This window comes from Vulpes vulpes, chromosome 2 (assembly GCF_048418805.1).
Source record: "Vulpes vulpes isolate BD-2025 chromosome 2, VulVul3, whole genome shotgun sequence".
NCBI lineage: Eukaryota > Metazoa > Chordata > Mammalia > Carnivora > Canidae > Vulpes > Vulpes vulpes.
Window position 1 is genome coordinate 163,324,735 of NC_132781.1, and position 18,340 is coordinate 163,343,074.

At 60.6% G+C, this 18,340-nt stretch overlaps 1 protein-coding gene across 1 annotated transcript in view; it reads left to right on the top strand.

Moving 5' to 3' along the window:
- Positions 1-4,793: 4,793 nt before the first annotated feature.
- Positions 4,794-18,340, top strand: part of LRRC38 (leucine rich repeat containing 38) — a 30,451-nt gene continuing 16,904 nt past the window's right edge. Inside the window, exon 1 of the mRNA XM_026011947.2 lies at positions 4,794-5,789. Within this exon, the coding sequence (XP_025867732.2) occupies positions 5,123-5,789 (667 nt within the window). The 5' untranslated portion in view covers positions 4,794-5,122. The remainder of the gene's footprint in view (positions 5,790-18,340) is intronic.

Genomic DNA, 18,340 nt, shown 5'->3' on the forward strand with positions numbered 1-18,340 from the left:
TCGGCCGTATTGTGTTCATTAGAATAGGTCACAGGCCTTGCCCCCAGTCAAAAAGTACCAAGGGCGGGGTAACTGGCAGGGAGATCATCTTCGAAATCCGTTCACCACACACAGAAAGCCATTGGAGCTGTCTAAGCAGGGAGGTGAGGTGATTTGACGTATATTTTCCAAGATCACTTTAGCTTTCTTGAGTATTGGGAGTGTGGGCAGGGGCTGGGAAGGCCAGTGGGGATTGCTGTACTAGACGATGCTGGTTTGGATTAAGGAGGTAACAGTGGGGAGCAGAGAAGGACAGCCGGGGATGCCTTGCCAATGGATAGGAGGGGGTGCACACAAGCCAAGAGGAACCGGGGATGACTCCTGAGCTTGCTACGACATCATGGAATGGGGCCCCTTTGACTCTTGGGACATGTGCCCCGCATTTTTCTCCTCCTGGGAAAGATAGAATGGCCCTACCCCAACCTCTGGCCCAACCCAAGGTCACACACTTGCTGGATGGCCAGCGGGTCGGGGCGCCGGCCGAGGCAGAGAACAGATGTCTCCTTGTGCTGGGATGAAGGACTGACCCCATGCCCTTCATCTTACTAGTCTGCCCACGCTCAGACCAATCCAGCCGGTGAACTGGGGTGTGGCTGGGGAGCCACTCACCTATAACGGTGCTCAGAAAGTCAGCCAGAGCTGGAGAGAGCTAAGGTATGTGCACACGTGTCTGTCTCTCAGATAGTCTAGAGTCGGAGTGGGGAGCGTGGCTCAGCAGAGGGAGACTTCTGACAGCTGACCCTGGAATTTTAGGGCATTCAGAACAAGGGACCTCCAGCCAGGCGAAGGCGCTCATACTGTACCTGAAAAACACCCGCCTCCGTGGGTGAACACATAGAGAGCTGGGGGATTAGGTGGCTGCCATTTGTTGGGACAGTCTCACTGCTAAGCACTTGCTCATTCGATCCTCATAACAACCCAGGAAAGTAGGCCCTAGGATGATCCCATTTCACAGACAGGAACCCTGAGGCTTCGAGAAGGTAAGCAACTTGCCCAAGGTGATGGGGACCATGAACGGGAGAGCCAAGATCTGACCCAGGTCTGAGTCCAAACCTATGTTCCCAACCCCTTCCGCCTCCCTGCCTCTCGTTTAGGCGGGTTGAGGGTTAGCTTCCCGGTTCCAGGGATGACCCCAGTGGCTGGAGCTCTTCCTCTCCGTGGGCCCGGGCTCACGGGCTCTCCTCACCCCAGACCTAGTGGTTGGAAGAGATGGAGCCGGTGCAGGCGGCCGGCGGTGCCCCCCGTGGGGCGGTGAGAAGGGGCAGCGGGCGGGACGCGGAGGCAGGTGAGGGAGGTGAAGGTGCAGCTGGCGGCTAACGAGGGAACAGAGCCACGGCCGCGTGCACGGAGCAGAGAGCGGGTTCCGGGGCCTCCGGCTGTCCCGGGCAAAGGCCCAGAGTGGGTCTCGGGTCCTGGGGCCCTTGGGGGTCCTCGTGCCTCCCACCCAGGTCAGCCGGGCGCTCGCCAGAGGCAATACGACCAGTAGCAGATGACATGGCCACGAATGCCAGCCTCTCGTCGCTCAGGCCCAGCACCTGCTCCCAGCTGCAGGCTCTGCACACACCATGCTGGCATCGCCGCGTTCATAGTGTCGGGCCGAGGATCTGGGCTGATTTAGAGGCCAGTCCGCCCACCCAAGGGAGAAAACCTCACGACTGAGGATTGTTTCTGTTTACAGGGCGCAGGCCCCACAGAGGGGATTCTTGGGGGCCACCGTCCACACAGATCCGGAGACCCGACCCCACAGGGCGACAGACGGCGGCCACTCATGAAACAGGACAGGAGGTGCTGCGTGGCTGTGGCTCGGGGACACCGGAGGAGAACTGTTGGGAAACGCGTGACGCGAGGTTTTGAAACCTTAGAATACCTTGGGTATTGGCACGCCAGGTTCTGAGCCTCTTGAACAGGCACCACAAAGGAGGAGCTGACCAAGTCTCTGAAGGTCGGTCCCTGTCACCTGCAACATTTTCCATCCGGCTGTGAGGGGCCCCCTTCCTGGGCTGGGGGGGTAGGGGTGGGAGAAGCAGGGTGAGTGGAGCAGCTGGGGAGTCAGGACGCCTGTGTTCTATTTCCAGCAGCTACCACTGACTCATGGCGTGACCTTGCCGAGGTCACAGCTATGTTTTCCTTGCCTGGGGAAAATCAGAGGTGGCAAAGTTTGCATTTTCCCAAGGGATAGGAGCTCTGGAACATCGGGGCCCCCTGCCTGCTCCCCATGAAGGCCAGCCGAGTCTTCTCCTGCTAATATTAATGAAAAACACTTAAATTTAGATTTGAGGGACTTCGGGGGACACTCATAGTAAGACTTACGGCCACCTCTATGGGCCGTGTTTCTCTAAATACTCTTCAGCTCACATCCCGTACCAGTGTTTCCCCTGTGGGCCTTACATAGTCTGTGGAACAGGAGAGAGAAGGTATTTTCTCCCGATTTTCAAGATGAGGAAATTCAGGCCAGGAGTGGTATTTCTCTACATTTTCATCAGCAGGAGCCCCTTATGCTATTTTACCACCAAGCATCCCCGTTTGGAAAGCCCTTGCCAAACAGTCCGCATTTCTTACGCAGAAACGCAGCTCTGTGTCCATTAGTCAAAGTCATCCGCGGGTGCCAGTGTCTGCTCCGCGCACAAGAACTAGGGCTGCCGTCAGGTCCGTCACCACGGACTGCAGCAGTACTCTGGGAGGCCTCCTTCCCAGTTTTCACCAGATTGTTCGTTTTTTTTTTAATTCTGAAAAGTGTTCATCATGAAGGGCCCACGGACCCCAGGCTGAGAAGTGCGTCCCCAGAGAGATCAAGTGGCCTGTGGAAGTTTCGGTGACTAGCAGTGGGACTCCCAGGCCAGGGCTGCAGCCAACCAGACTAGCTGGCAGGAAGGATACTGGAGACGCAGGCTCAGCGGTGCGCACGTGTGAGATGGGAGCCCAACCAGACCCAGATGTCCTGAGACAGTGACGCCGAGGGCTTCGACCACTGACAGGCGGGCTCTCTCAGCCCTGGAGTAAGCACCCAGAGCCCGGCCTCGGCCTCGACCCCGGAAAGGCGGAGGTTGTAAGGGATGGAGCAGGGCGCTCCCCCAGAGTCGCAATAGGGGGACCTTTTGAACCTGCACCTGCCTGTGCTTTGTGTGACACTGCAGCAGTGCATCATTTATGCACTCCCGGGTACTCACCCACTCTGGGAGGGTAGATTATGCCTCCCCCTCCCCCTTGCAGGTGCCTCTTCAAGGGGATGATGCCAGGGTGGGGCAGGGTGGGGGCTCCACCCTGCGCCTGGGGGCCATACAGGCAAGTGGGGGTTCCTGGGAAAGTAGGGACACAGGATTCCTGGGGTCTGGCAGGGTGGCCCGGAGGATAAGCAGAGAAAGAGCTGCAGGACCCCAAGAGCTGTTCCCTGGAACTCTGTACCCAACCCCCTTCCACCCCCGTCTTCTGCAAGCACTTGTCATCTGTTGAGCTGTTGGCTCCGTCCCAGAGGCTCAGGTTTTTGATCCATCGGAGGCATCGAGACTGCATGTACCTTTGGAAAAAGGCTGGGGCTTAGCTCTTATGGTTTAGAATCTGAGCCTCCACCAGTCTGTGTAGGGGCGGGGGACCGGGGCAGGGTCTCTGGGGGCCTGTTGCCCAACAGCTGTTGCCAAGGTTATTTTGGTTCAGTGGGAGCTTATCAATTCCAGGATATTTGGACCAAAATAGCCAGCAGCAGGACAATGTCTTGGCGGCTCTTCGGGGAATCTATCTACCATTTCTGAAATGGGTGGAGGGGTGGGGGATGGAGCTTGGCTTGGGGGTAGTTTCCCCCGGAGGGAAATCTCCCACCAGGATCATTCATATCCCCTTGTCCAACGCTACAGATGGGGCACTGGGGTCCAGAGAGGTGCAGGCCCTGGAGGGTCCAGAGAGGTGCAGGCCCTGGAACTCAGGCCGCATCACTGAGGAGCCAGGCCTCTGCCCCATATCCCTGGCCCCAGGCCTCTGCCCCAGGTCCCTGCCCCCAGCTCCTGCCCCAGGTCCCTGACCCCAGGCCTCTGGCCCAGACCCCTGCCCCAGCCCCTGCCCCTGCCCCCAGGTCTCTGCCCCAGGTCCCTGCCCCCAGCCCCTGCCCCTGACCCCAGGTCCCTGCCCCTGGGCCCTTGCCCCCAGCCCCTACCCCGTCCCTGTTCCAGCCCCTGCCCCCAGGCCCTGCCTCCAGCCCCTGCCCCCAGGCCCCTGCTCCAGCCCCTACCCCCACCCCTGCCCCAGCCCCTGCCCCCAGGTCTCTGCCCCAGGTCCCTGCCCCCAGCCCCTGCCCCAGCCCCCAGGTCCCTGCCCCCAGGGCTCTGCCCCAAGCCCCTGCCCCCAGGCCTCTGCCCCAGGTCCCTGCCCCTGGGCCCTTGCCCCCAGCCCCTACCCCGTCCCTGTTCCAGCCCCTGCCCCCAGGCCCTGCCTCCAGCCCCTGCCCCCAGGCCCCTGCTCCAGCCCCTACCCCAGCCCCTACCCCCACCCCTGCCCCCACCCCTGCCCCTCCCTGCCCCCTCCCTGGTAGACCAGCAGCCCGGGCTAGTCCTGCCAGGGGGGATTCCGGGGCCTGACAAGCTCCAGCCGGGTGGAAAGTGCTGACCGGCCCTGGCGGGGACCCAGGCGGCTCCGCCTCACTTGACCCCGCGCCTCCCTGGCCGGGTGGAGCGCGCGGGCCGGGCGAGCGCGGAGGGAGAGCGACCGCCCTGGAGCCCCGCCCGCCAGAGCCCGGGGGACGCAGGTGGCCTTCCCTGTGGCGGCGGCCGGCGCCGGGGAGCGCGCGTGGGCGGCGGGCGGGCGGGTGGGCGCCCCCGGCGCGGCCTCGGGGTCCCGGGGTGGGGGGCGCGCGTGGGGCGCAGGGCGCGCGCCAGGCCCCGTGGCCCCCGCCTCTCCCGGGGATGTTCCGGCGGCTCGATTTGCTGTCCCGGTAAGTCCTTCGCGGGCCCTCGGCCCTCCCTGCCCGACTGTCCCCGCCCGGCCCCGGCCCGTTCCGACTCCCCAGGTCCGCCGCCGCGCGCCCTGGGCGCACGCCCGCCCCGCGCCCTCCGCGCCCTCCGCGCCCTCCCCGCGCGCCCTCGCCCCGGTCCCGGCCATGCGCCCCCGCGCCCCCGCCGCGCCCCGCGCCCCCGCCGCCCCCGCCGGCGCCGCGCTCGGGCTCTGCAGCCTCCTCCTCCTCCTGCTGCTGCTGCCGCTCCGGCCCGGACTCGCGTGCCCCGCGGGCTGCGCCTGCACCGCCCCGCACACCGTGGACTGCCGCGACCGCGGGCTGCCCAGCGTGCCCGACCCCTTCCCCCTGGACGTGCGCAAGCTGCTGGTGGCCGGCAACCGCATCCAGCGCATCCCCGAGGACTTCTTCATCTTCTACGGCGACCTGGTGTACCTGGACTTCAGGAACAACTCGCTGCGCTCCCTGGAGGAGGGCACGTTCAGCGGCTCGGCCAAGCTGGCCTTCCTGGACCTCAGCTACAACAACCTGACCCAGCTGGGCGCCGGCGCCTTCCGCTCGGCCGGCAGGCTGGTCAAGCTGAGCCTGGCCAACAACAACCTGGCGGGCGTGCACGAGGCCGCCTTCGAGACCCTCGAGTCGCTGCAGGTGCTGGAGCTCAACGACAACAACCTGCGCAGCCTCAACGTGGCCACCCTGGCGGCGCTGCCCGCGCTGCGCACCCTGCGCCTGGACGGGAACCCCTGGCTGTGCGACTGCGACTTTGCCCACCTCTTCTCCTGGATCCAGGAGAACGCGTCCAAGCTGCCCAAAGGTGAGCTGCCGGCAGGCTGGGCTGCGGACTGGGCAGGGGGTGACAGGGAGGGAGCAGGGGGGTGACAGGGAGGGAGCGGGAGCGGCCGGGGCAGGGCCTTGGGTTCCCCCTGCACGCTCGGGCTTGGGTGCACCGAGCAGCTGCCCCGGGCGAGTGGCTCCCGGATAATAACCGTGGCAGGTTCCCAGCCCCGGAGTCTGCTGGGGAAAGTGGGTGGGGAGGGTCACATCTGGAGTCTCGGGGCTGATGCCATGCTTCTCCTCCACCTGTTTCTCCAGCAACTCACTTTCCGAAGTTAGGGACCTCCCATTTCTTTGCTACCCAAGTCTGAGATCAACTCACCCACCTTTGCGTCAGAGTACAGCAGGGTGCAGGTTACTGATGGGCCCCTTGTAAGTGGAAGACGCCCCCCCCCCCCCCCCCCCCCCCCCCCCCCCCCCGGCGCACTGTGTGGGAAAGAGCTGAGTGCCATGCATGCTACACTGAACACGGAAAGATCCAGCCACTTCTACGGGCTCCCGGGCAGCTTCCAGAGCCCGGGCAGGTCTGTTTCTCAGCTCCCAGGTTTGCTCTTCTGTCCAGGAGGGGAGAGAAATAGTCCTGGCGCGGTGTACTGGCAGCCCGCTAGCCAGGGATGCAGTAAAGACGTGCAGTTCTGTGCTCTTTCAGCCCAGATGTGAAAAGCTGAACACAAAAGCCTTAGCAGGCTGCTGCGCCCTTGCTTCACTGGTGCACTTTTCCAGGGGGGATGCGGATGTACAGGTCCCTTTGGCAGATGGGAACACAGAGGGCACAGAAGTTAAGGGGCCCTGCAAAGGCCAGTGGAGGGAGGCAGAGGCAGAGCTGGGAAGAGGGGACCCCAGCATCCATAGGGATGAGCCCCCAGGATGGGGAGCCCCAGGGACATCCTGGCAGGGATGTCCCTGCCCTCGGTGGGTTCCAGCCTTCCACCGGTGGGCATGTGAGCACCAGTCCCAGCAGTGACCTTGCGGAGCCAGAGGGTTCAGCAGAATAGGACCCAGAACTGGGAGGCACACGTTATAAAAGGTGACAGAGCCGTGGATTTAGCTTTGGTAGATCTTTTTTTCCATTTCCTGAGGTTTCAGGGATGTTGCTCCTTTATGCCCTGAATTCCTCTGATCTTCACCCCTCGCTCTGCGAAGCAGGAACCCCAGGCATCGGGGCAGTCACTGCCCAGACGCAAGGCCCTGAGCTGGTGTTTTCAGCCCCGGGAGCAAGTCCTAAAAAGATCTGGCCCGCCTGCGTTCGCCTGACCCTCCCCCGCCAGAAGACGGTCCTGGACACTGGGATGTCGGGCCAGAAACCTCGTTGTGGAACGGGGGAGGGGGGGCATGCCTCGGTTCCCCTGCTCCTGCCTCTGCCTTTTGGCGGCGTTGGCATCATTGGCCTCTGCAGTCATGGAGCCGATATCATTGGTTCCGTGTGTTACCACAGGAAGGCGAGGGGTTAGGGGCCTGGAGGCTGCAGCCTTCCGTCTGGGTTCTGTGGCCTTGAGCAGGCCTGGCCTTGTCCTGTCTGGGTCTCAGACTCCTCCTCTCTAAAGTGCTTTGACTGACCTCCGAGGTCCCCACACAGCCTCGGTTGTGGAGTCAGAGAACGTAGGTTTGAGTCCTGGCGGAGAACCTGGGTGAGTCTGGCCGGGTCCCTTGACTTTTTTGAGCCCTGTCTCCCTCCAGCGTGAAATTAGGACACGGTAATGCCGGGTGGTCCACCTGAGCGGGTGGTTGCCAGGATCCAAACCAGATAATGTGGGTCGTGGACGGAAAGAGCAGTGAGATTGTAAGATGCGATTTCTGCTCCGTCTGTGATAGAGGGAAGAAAAGGGCCACCAGGTGGGGGTGTGCGGCTGGGGAGAAGGGACAGACAGGCTCGGAGCAAGGAACAGCGTCCAGGCCGTCCAGGCCCCGGTTGAGGGTTGGTCTGCTTCCCTGGAGAGGTGGAGGCAGCGGGGAGAGAGCCTGAGGGCTTCGGCACCTCTTGGCAGCTGGGAGTGGGGTGTGGGGCTGGGGTTCTGATTTCCACTCTCGTTTCCCTCTGAGCCTCAGTTTCCCTGCCCCTGACTTCAGACTTCAGTAACGGCCTCCCACACCTTGTTTGCCCTGAGGTTTGAATGAGACCAGCTCTGTCAGGGGTCAGCGATGCTTAGCACAGCCTAGGTGCTTGCTGGATGCCAGCCCCCCCTGCTCCCCCCACCCCCGCCCCGGCCCCGCACTCCTTGTGTCTTCACAGAGGCGCCGTGCAAAGGTGCAAAGTAGCTGAGGACCCAGGCTTGGTTCCAATCCTGCCTCGACTTACTGCTCCGTGTGTGACCCCTCTGCACCCCCCGTTTCCTCATCTGTGAAATGGAGATGATATTAGTGCTCACCTCCGGGGGCTATTGGGAGGATTAAAAAGGTGTTATTTATGATGTTCTTAGAACAGCGCCTGACCCACAGCAATACCCTCTAAGTGTTAGTGCTGTTGGCACTGTCCCATTTGAACCAGAAGGCCCAGAGACGAATGGCCCAGAGCGTTAACGACAGCTGGGGGACACACGGGACCTCAGGGTGTCCAGCCCCCTGCCACGATGTGGCCGCCCACATCCTGCAGAGGAAAATCGGGCTCTAGGGGGCCCAAGCTCCAGGGTTTTGTAGGCAAGCACCCTGCCTCTCCCGGGGGAGGAGATTCAAAGGCGGGAGCAAAGGGATCCTGCCCTCCCTGCCTTGCGGTCGCCTCCCCCAGAGAAGCAGAATGGAGCAGAGCAAGTGACCTTGACTGGCTCTGACAGTTACAAAAATGTGCTCGTCTGCCAGGCGGCCACCCCACCGTGCCGATGGGAGCGCCCGGTCACAGAGCACACCACAGCGAGGAGGGAGGAAGCCGGAGGCCACAGATCCCCTCCATCCGGGATCCTTGGGGATTAGCAGGGCTGGGCCCGCAGGCTCAGGAGCAGCTGCCCCGCTGGCTGGTGCTGGGTCTGAAGGGAGCGGGCAGGGGATGCCTGCTGGGAGCTGGGATGACCATCAGCCAACGTAGCAACAAAACAAAGCAGACAAACCTAAAATGGGAAAACAAACAAGGAACCCGGCCCCCCCAGCCCCCCCAGGATGCCTTATCAACTCTGAATTTCAGATCTACGTATTTTAGTATGAGTATATCCCATGCAATAGTGTGGGATGTACTTACCCACGAAATTATTTGTTGTTTTCTGAGATTCACCATTAACACGTGCCACCCCGTATTTTCCCGGGCGGCCTCGCCTTGTGGTGTGGGTCACTCTGTAGCTTACAAGCGTGCCTGGAGGTCTGTCCCACACAGGTGCGCAGAAGCGCAGTGGTTTGCACAAGGTCGGCTTGTGCACGCCGTGTAGTTGGTGGCTGAGATGAGCTGGCCCTCAGCAGTGTCCGACCCTGCACCTCATTCTTCTTGATGGGCATAGATCAGGAGGGAGGGCGAGGCTGTCCCCAACACGGCCCGGCCCAGCCTCCGATTGCCCTGGGTCACAGCTGGCTGACCTCCTCGCCACCCCCGGCCCTGCGCCTAGAGGTCTGCTGGTTCTCCCGCAAGACAGTGGGTCCCAAGCAGTTTGGGACGGTGCGTTGCCATGGGGACAGTGACCATCCCTTTTTAAGTAGAAAGGACTCCGGACCTGGAAGTGGGTGGGAGTCCTTGGAAATCACTCAGGTGAGCTGTGGAGTGGAGAGGGAGAGGGCGATGAGTGTCTGGGGACATGGAGCACCAGGGTGACCCCCTCAGGCTTTGAGGGCCGAGGTGGGTCTCCTTCCGGCCGCCGAGGCAGATGGGCAATGAAGGCCCGTGGGAGCTTGGCTGAAATGCAGAAGCTTGCGCTCCCCACTCCCTCCGGGGCCTACTGAAGGGGTGCGGGGGAGGGGGGATGGGGCCCAGGGCCTGCATTCCTCACCCCCAGCCCAGGAGCTTGCAGTACACCCTGAAGCCTGAGAACTGCCCTGGAGGCCTTTTGCTGCATCTCCAGAAACCCGAGGTCCTGTCTGGGTCAGTAGCTCATTAGCTGTGACTCTGCAGGACTTGCCTGCTCTCTCTGCACCTCGGATTTTTCTTTCACAAGCAAAGGAGTGTGGGCAGGAAGATTTTAAGGCTCCTTCTAACTCTAAAATTCCACGGTTTCAAGGGAAGGGAATATTGTCCTCGTGTTAAGGATTGGAAGATCGAGGCCCCGGGGAGGCTTGGTCCCTCTAGAGACCCGTCCACTGGAATCTAGGGGGTCGTGTCTCTGCACAGCAGGGTGGGGAGCAGAGCACCCAGACCACTCGGGACTCTGGGCTCACAGGACACCTCACCTGTCCCCAGCATCCCTCCGGGAGCCACAGGGAGGAAAAGCTACTGGGTTTGAGAAACCACGGTGGCAGGCAGGCAGGGGGGTGTCTCTGGGCTCGGCTTCAGAGGTGCACGGACACCTGCCCCAGGGACGCGGCCCACACCGTGCGGAGGGTATGTCACAGGAAGGGCACATGCAGGTCCCAGAGTGGGAGGCACCTTCGTTCCCTTCCCTCTCTAACCACCGTGTATGTGGCCTGCAGGTCCCTGCCCTCAGCACCAGCGAAGAGATCCGAGCTCATCTTGCACCCCGAGACCTTGACATGCGTAGTTCTGGGGAGGGAAGGGCTGGGGGCATGGGGAGGGCGATTGGGGGCCACAGATCATGCTTTGTGTCGGTGACCCTGGCTCCCTGGGGGGGCTCAGGCCCTAGAGAAGGTCCACTATGGGGCCTGGAGCATGCAGGCATTTGGGGGCTCAGCCCCTGCAGGTTCCCGAGCCCCTCTCTAGGAAGGGGTGTCCTGGCAGCAAGGCCCCGGACGAGTTCCACCCTCCACCCTCCACCCAGGCCCGACTGACCGCTCCCTGGGGAGAGCTGCCCCCCACTTGCGGGAACCCCATTTCCTTTCCTCGTATCAGACGCGATGAGGGCCTGGCTTGTGCAGATGAATGGGAAGTCTCGTCAGGCCGACAAGGTGAACGGTGTCCCAGCCAAAGGGAGCCGGGTCCTTTCTCCCAGCTGACTCCAAGGTGACTCTTACTTCTTTCCCTTTAGAAATAAAAGCAGTTTTATTTCCCCAGCTGTAAAATAACAGGCTCCTTGGAAATGTGGGAAATGTAGATAAGTACCGTGAAGGAGGCAGAAACCACCCAGAATCCCGCCGCCGTCAAAGTTTTGCCGTATTTTATTTCTGTTCTGTGCCTATGCGCATTTACATTTTTAAACACGTTGCTGTGTTGCTGTGCGTTTATTACTGATTTGTTCTTTCTCCGATTAAGCCATGAGAATTCCCTGTCGTGACAGTTCCTTGAAGGCGTAACTTAAGGGCCATGTAGTACGTCATTTTATGGATCTATTCGTTGAAACCACTTCCTATTGTTAGAAATGTGGCTTGTTTCCCTTTAGTTTTTTGGTGCATAAACAATGCTGAACCAAACACCCCATATACGGAAAACGTGGGGGTGCCTCTTGGTATTTTATTTCCTTGGGGTGGATTCTTTGAAGTGGAAATGTGGAGCGAGAGCCTATGGTGATTTTTAAACCTCTGGAATTTTTTTTTTTTTGCCTAGTTGCACCCCGGGCAGCTGCCACCATTGGCAAATGGGGAACACCTGTCTTGCCGCATCTTTCCCACTTTGATGTATTATTATTTTTTAAAACGTGTCTTCTATTTGATAGGCAAAACCCTGCCATCTGGTTGCTTTAATCTGACCGGTGGAGGGGATGTTTGGGGTGTGTTTATACACCCCAGAGTCATGTTCCCGGCAGGCGGCCTCCCTCGTGTCTGCGACAGGTCCGTACAGGTCCTGTGTGCACCGGCTAATGCGTCTTTAACTGGTCCCTGCATCAGAGTGGTGTCGCGGGGTGTCCCCTCTCCCGTCATTACCTGTGTCCGGGGCCCAGCATCGGCCGTTAGAGCACCCGGGCCTGGAGTCCTGGCGGCGAGTGGAACCCAAGGCGAGCTCGCCCTGTCTTCTGGCTCCCGGGGAGCCCGGCCACGTCCCGCTCCGCTGTCCTACACACTGGATCTCTCTGAAGTGTCACATGGGTTGTGCCACTCTCTCGGTTAACTCAAACGGAGGGCAGTGCACCTGCGTCCCTGGTGCAGGGCGGCCCGGGGATGCCGTCGGGGCTCCGTCCTGGAGAGGCCCCTCATGTCGTGAAGCCACTGGCCGCCTCACAGCCGAGCGCCAGCTCTGGGCCAGTGGCCGCCCTCCGGGCCAGCAGCACCAGTGATGGCACCGCGGGAGCCCCGTGCATGCCCGTGCGTTGCCCTGAGGACCCGCGTCGGGCGCATTCGCAGCTTCCCGTGTCTGTCCTGGGTGCGGGACTGCAGGCCCGGAGCTGGCCTGGGCTCCTGCCCTCGGGCCTCTGCCCGGCCCCTCCCAGGCCCCGGATCCCGCCCACCCCACCCCCGCCTCTACTTCTCTGCCCCCCTGGTGCCCACGTAGCCTTCCAGCCTCCAGCCCTGTGGGCCCCCGATGCTGGCTGGGAGCTCTCCCGTAGGGCCTCCCCGGACGCTCCTACCTCTGCGACGCGGCTTGACATCAGCAGTTCCCGGTCTGGCCAGTTTGGAGGACGCGGGATGCGTCTTTTCCGTCCCGTCTTCCCCAGAGGCTGGAACAGTAAATGGCGCGTCTGGAAGCCTTCTGATGGGTCCACTGCATTCAGAACAAGCCAGCTCCCTCTCGTGGCCCACAAGCCTTCCCCCACCGCCTCGTCTATCCCAGCCCAGCCGCGCCGACCCCCCGTGTCCCTGGGACATGCCAGCTGCTAGGACGTTTCCTCCTCAAGGGGCTGTGTCTTCCTCAGCATCAGGTCCCCAGTCGGATGTCCCTACCTCCCGGAAGCCTTCCCTGACTGCCCTGCCTGGGCAGTCCCGCGCCGCCCCCCACCGAGGTCCATGTTACCTGGTCCACGAGACGAGACGTCCGCGTCCCTGTGGGAGCAGAGGCCCCCGGGCCCATGCACCGCATAGAAGGAGCTCCGTGGGGCCGCGGGCACGTGTAGCTGACAAACGCACAGCCCGAGGCCTTTGCTGCTCAGATCACCGGCCTTGGCTTTTGTCCCCAGCCGCAGTCAGCAAAGGCTAGGCACCCAGACACCCCTGAGCAGAGGCGGAGGTCCGGAAATTTGGGTGCGTCCTGGTCGAACCCCACAGGCCCCGAGCCTCCCCACCGTGGAGGGAGGGAGCCAGCTGTGCCCGCCCCTCTGCTGGGGCACCGCTGGCAAGATGCAGGGCCGGCCGTCGGGGGGTCCTGGGGTGGCCGGTGCCCTAGCGCCCTGTGCTCTGCGAGGTGCAGCATGAGCGGCTGGCGGACAGCGTTGGGGTCTCCATGACCGCAGAGCTCCGTGAACCCCGCTGGACGAGAACCAGCTTCCCCTGGCGTGAGCAAGCGGAAGGCTTCCGGGAAGGCTGTGGGGTGTCTCCAGGAGGCGCAGGTCCCAAGCCGGGCCGGGCAGTACCGCGGGTGAGCCCTGCTGGGCGCCCCCCTGGCTCGAGCCTCTCTCGCGCTCTCGCCTCTGCCGCTCGCCGTCTTTCCCCTCCTCTCCAAGCGCCGACGGCCGTTCTCCACCCTCTCACCCGGTGGCAGAGGCTGTGCTCTGTTGGTCCCAATTGCCAGGTCCCAGGAGGAGGCTCGGTTTGGGAGCGGCCCCTCTGGGTCCGGTCAGGGCAGGGGATGGCCGCGGTGACACCGTCCGCAGGGACCGCCAGGGCGCGGGGTGGAGTTTTGGGAGGGTCTGGGCAGGCCGCCGCTAGGCATCCGTGACCGTGACCGTGGCTGTGCTTCCGGTTGACTGTCTGATGGCAGATGCATCCCCTAACGTTCCTGGGCCCTGGGTGTCCTCAGATACAGGTGATGGCACCCGCCCTCTGACCTCAAGTGACGTCATGGGAAGAAACTCGAGGTGCAGTCTCCTCCGCTGCCACACACAGAAGCTGTTTTTTCTCTTTATGCGAATCACAGAAATGCCGATGAACAGCCCAGCTCCGCACACGACCTTGCAAATCCCACTGGATGTCACACTGGCGGCCAGTCCCAAGTGTCCGACGACCCACGTAGATGGGGACCGTGCTCTCACAGCACATCCTCCCGCTGGCTCGCAGCCCAGCCCTGTGCTTCCGAGGCTGCTGATCGGGGAGCCTCTGGTGTCCTGTGCCCCCCACCCATCCTCTGGGTGCGTTATGGGCCAAGGGCCGGGGCAAGGGTCAGGACCCGGAGGGAGCTGCGGGCCCCTCAGGATTAAAGGGAAGATTCTCGGAGCTGAATGCAAACCAAAGAGGCAGGAATCCGGGTCCGGGTCCCGGCTCCATCCAAAGCTAGCAGTGGGACCTGCGAGGCTCGTCCCTCCTTCGGTTGCCCTGAATCACCTCGGGTGCCCTTTGGGGCAACAGGTGGGAGTCCTCGGAGAGGGTAGGGCAGGAGCCGAAGCGAGCACACGTGCACGTGAAGAGCAGTTTCGAGCACCGTGCTGGCCGAGCTCCCAGAAACATGTTGGGGCCTCGTTCCTCCTCCTGGCTTCCGGTTTCAGGCCCTGTGCTAGCTGGCGGGGAAGACTCCCTCTAGCCCTGACTTTGGCTGGTCCTGCACCGTCCTGAGCCAGCCTCCTCCAGGTCATGGGATGGATGAGGGGCTCCGAAGCCGCCAGCTCCTACCACGAGTGTCTGGGGTGGGCTCCTTGGCACCGGTCCTGCCCCCCAGCAATCGCCTTTTAAATGAGGTGTGAGAGTATGTTCCCCTCTGCTGCCGCCTCATATCGAGAAGAGATCCCTCCAACAGTTACCAGAAGAGCCTTGCTTATTCACAAGACACCAGTGAGACGGTATCTGTCCTTGAACAGAACCATCATACGTGATTATGATTATCCGCATCAGAAAAGAAAGTTACCCACGGGGCTGCCTGGGTGGCTCAGTCGGTGAAGCATCTGCCTTGGGCTCAGGTCCTGGGATCGAGCCCCACGTCGGGTTCCTTGCTGGGTGGGGAGCCTGCTTCTCCCTCTCCCTCTGCCCCTTCTCCTCTGCTTGTGCTTTCTCTCAAATAAATGCAATTTTAAAAAAGAAAGAAGAAAAATAGAAAGGAGAAAGAAAGAAAGAAAGAGAGAAAGAAAGAGAAAGAAAGAAAGAAAGAAAGAAAAGAAAAGAAAAGAAAAGAAAAGAGAAAAGAAAGAAAAGAAAAGAAAAGAAAAGAAAAGAAAAGAAAAGAGAAAAGAAAAGAAAGAGAAAAGGAAGTTGCCCGTGGCCACATGGGAGCTTAGAGCCAAGGGTCAGGACATCCTGCCCCCGCTTCTTGACCTGGGCAAGTCACCAACTTTTCTGGGCTTTGGTTTTCTCGCCTGTCACCCCCCGGTGATCAAGGAAATGCTGACGTAAAGGAGCTTTGGAAGAAAATGGGGAGCGCTTGCAAGAGAAGCGCCATTGTCAACCCATAAAATTCCAGGATGGGGGTTTATAGGTCTTCAGTCCCCCCGGACAGTCATGTGGCCAGAACCTCAGAACAGCGACGGGCAGCCCTCGATGGGCCTCGGGAGGGAGGGTGGGCGTCCAGGTCACAGGAGTCGCTAAACGACGGGCACACCTGGGCTTTAGGGTGCACTGCTGGGGACCGGAGCGGGGAGCACGGGGCGGAGGTGCTGAGCAGGGGAAGGAAGCTCCCAGCCAGTGCAGGGGCAGCAAGGTTGGGGAAGCTTGCGGCGGGCCCCGTGCCCCCCGGGAGTCCAGGAGAAAGAACTGAGTCCCGTAGAAAAATGACTGGCAAGGGTAGGCAGCCAGGCGCCACTGGTGATTTTCTCTGGGTGAAAGAGTGGTTTTATTTTATTTTTTTTTTAAAAATTAATAAGGGATTCCCGGGTGGCTCAGTGGTTTAGCACCTGCCTTTGGCCCAGGGTGTGATCCTGGGATCGAGTCCCACATCAGGCTCCCTGCATGGAGCCTCTCTCTCTCTCTCTCTCTCATGAATAAATAAAATCTTTTTAAAAAATTAATTAATAGGCTATTTCTTAGGGGCGGTTTTAGGTTTCTGGAGAATTCAGCAGACCCTGCAGAGAGTTCCCATGTGCCCCCGCCCCCTCAGTTCCCCTCTTACTGACACCTCCTTGCGTTATCTGTTACAATTGAGGAACCATCGTGGAGAGTATTAACGTTATTAATTAGAGTCCACAGTGTACGCCAGGGTTTACGCTTTGTCGCGTGCATCCTTTGGGTTTGGGCAGACGGGTGACGTGTACCCACCGTCACGGTATCTTACGGGTGGTCTTGCCGTCCTAAAGGAGGCCTGTGCTCCACCTGTGTATTCCTCTCCTGAACCCCTCTCCAGGAAGCCTCAGCCCTTTTGCCATCCCTGTGGTCTGGCCTTTAGCAGCATGGCACAGAGCTTTTCACTTCTTCCTTTTCTTCGCACTTTTCCACGTTGGCACGGTGGATAGGTACCATGTCCCCCCACCTTACCTTTAGCCCGCGACAGCCAGGTGTGCACATCTGCCTTAGCCACAGCTGTCTCCCTCCTTCTCCAGACTCCCCTAGGCTCTCGGGGAAGGCCGCCCCTCCCCACTGCTGGACTCAGGGTACTGCACCGACCCCTCGCTGACTTCTGGAGGCCAGTCCACATCTTCATCAACAGCCCCTTTGTTGGACTCCCTTCAAATAACCCGGTTTGGGGGGGGCCGTGTTTGCCCGCTGGGACCCTGACTTGAGCTCTCACAGATCCTTGAGCAGGCAATGATTGGAGGCGGATGCTGTGGGTTAGACTCTGTTTCCCCAAATCATATGTGAAGTCCCAACCCCTAGTTCTTCAGTTGATGACCTTATTTGGGGATAGGACTATTTTAAATATGACTAGGATTTCTTTTTTTTTTTAAGATTCTATTTATTTGGGAGAGAGAGAGCAAACGGGGTGGGGAGGCTGGCAGAAGGCCAAGGGAGAAGCCGACTCTCCACTTAGCAGAGAGCCTGGGGCAGGGCTCGACCCCAGGGCCCAGGGATCATGACTGAGCCCAAGGCCCAGACGCCTCGCCGACTGAGCCACCTGGGCACCCCTGGCTGGGGTTTGTTTGAATCCGGTTGGTTAAGACGTGCAGACACAGAAAAGACTGTTCGAAGGAAGAAATTGAACACTCCTAGGTCCTAGAGACAAGAAGCGTGGATGCCCCGCAGGGCCGTGCAGGGAGGCACCAGGGATGCTCAGGGCGCAGAGGGAATGACGGGAAAGTGCAGACAAGAATCTTCACTGTGGTTTTTGCAGGAGGAAGGGGCAGCGTAGGCGGGCTGGGCAGGTTTGCGGTTGGCTAGTTTGAGTAATTCGGGCAGGCTAGGGGCTGGGGGGTGGGGTGTCCCCTGTTATCCAGGCCCTGGCGTCATTCAGGGCAAGAGACAGTGTTCCAGATTGCAAGAGTCCCACCAAAGAAGGTGGGTGGGGGTGTGGCCTGGGACTGCTCGGTTTGCCTAGCGAAGGTGGCCTTCAGGTTGTTTACCGTCCCTAGGAAGTGGCGAACCCGGGGGGCCGGGGGGGGGGCGTTCCCTCCCCAGGTGGCAAGGCCCCAAGATGCCGAAGCTAAATGAAACCCGGAAGGTCAAAGACGTGATGAATACCGGGTCACTGCGGATGTGATTAGTTAGCGTAAGGGCACCAGGGCAGGCCCACGCACCCCGGGAGCTGGGCTTCAGTAGCCTCCCAAAACCATTTTTGGGGTCCAGCCATCAGATTTTATGACGTCCAAGCAAGTTGCTCTGATTGATTAAGGGAAAATAAGCACTAAAGGTCCAAATCAGGCTCTTGCGTATTTGATCGAGGTTGTCCCTGCCACCTGCCGCCAGCAGGCTGCCCCGCGGCTCATTCATCCGGGGTCTTCCTGTGTTCCCGGCACTGAGCTCAGCACCCCAGGGCGGCCCCACCCAGTGAAAGAGCGAGCCGCAGAGGAACAGCTGAAACCCACGGTAATATTCCACTGAATCCAGCATATCCAGAATGTCAGTTCTTCCCCTTGTCGTCCAGAGGAAAGTCACCCGCGAGATCTTGGCTCCGTTGTCTTCTTCGTTCCAAGTCTTCGAGGTCCGGGGCGTATTTACAGCTGCGGCGCATCTCAGTGCGGACCGGACCTGTGGCAGCGGACGGCAGGGCCCGGGTCTGTCGTGTGGCCCGGAGGGGACGGTTCCAGCCAACCTGGGTGGGTGTGACCCCGGGAGACTGGCTCCAGGATCTTCGTCACTCGCCGCCGTACAGCTTCTCGCATCTCATACCGGAAACCCGGGTGCCTCAGCGGCAAGCCCAGGCCTCTCGGATCCGGAGCCTCTGCTTTGGGCTCAGAACCAAACCCCGTCAGCGGGCTTTCCGGATCCGGAGCTTGGCCTGAACCCAAGGATGCACCTGAACGTCTTAGCAGGAGCCAGAGTGGACGAAACACGCATGAAAACAGGTTCAGCATCAAGCGTGGAGGACATGGCAGCGACCTGGACCACAGCTCTGCTCTCTGGCAGGGAACATTCCAGAAAACTCAAGCTTAGCTTATAGGATTACCCAGTCTATCTTTCTTCATTTTA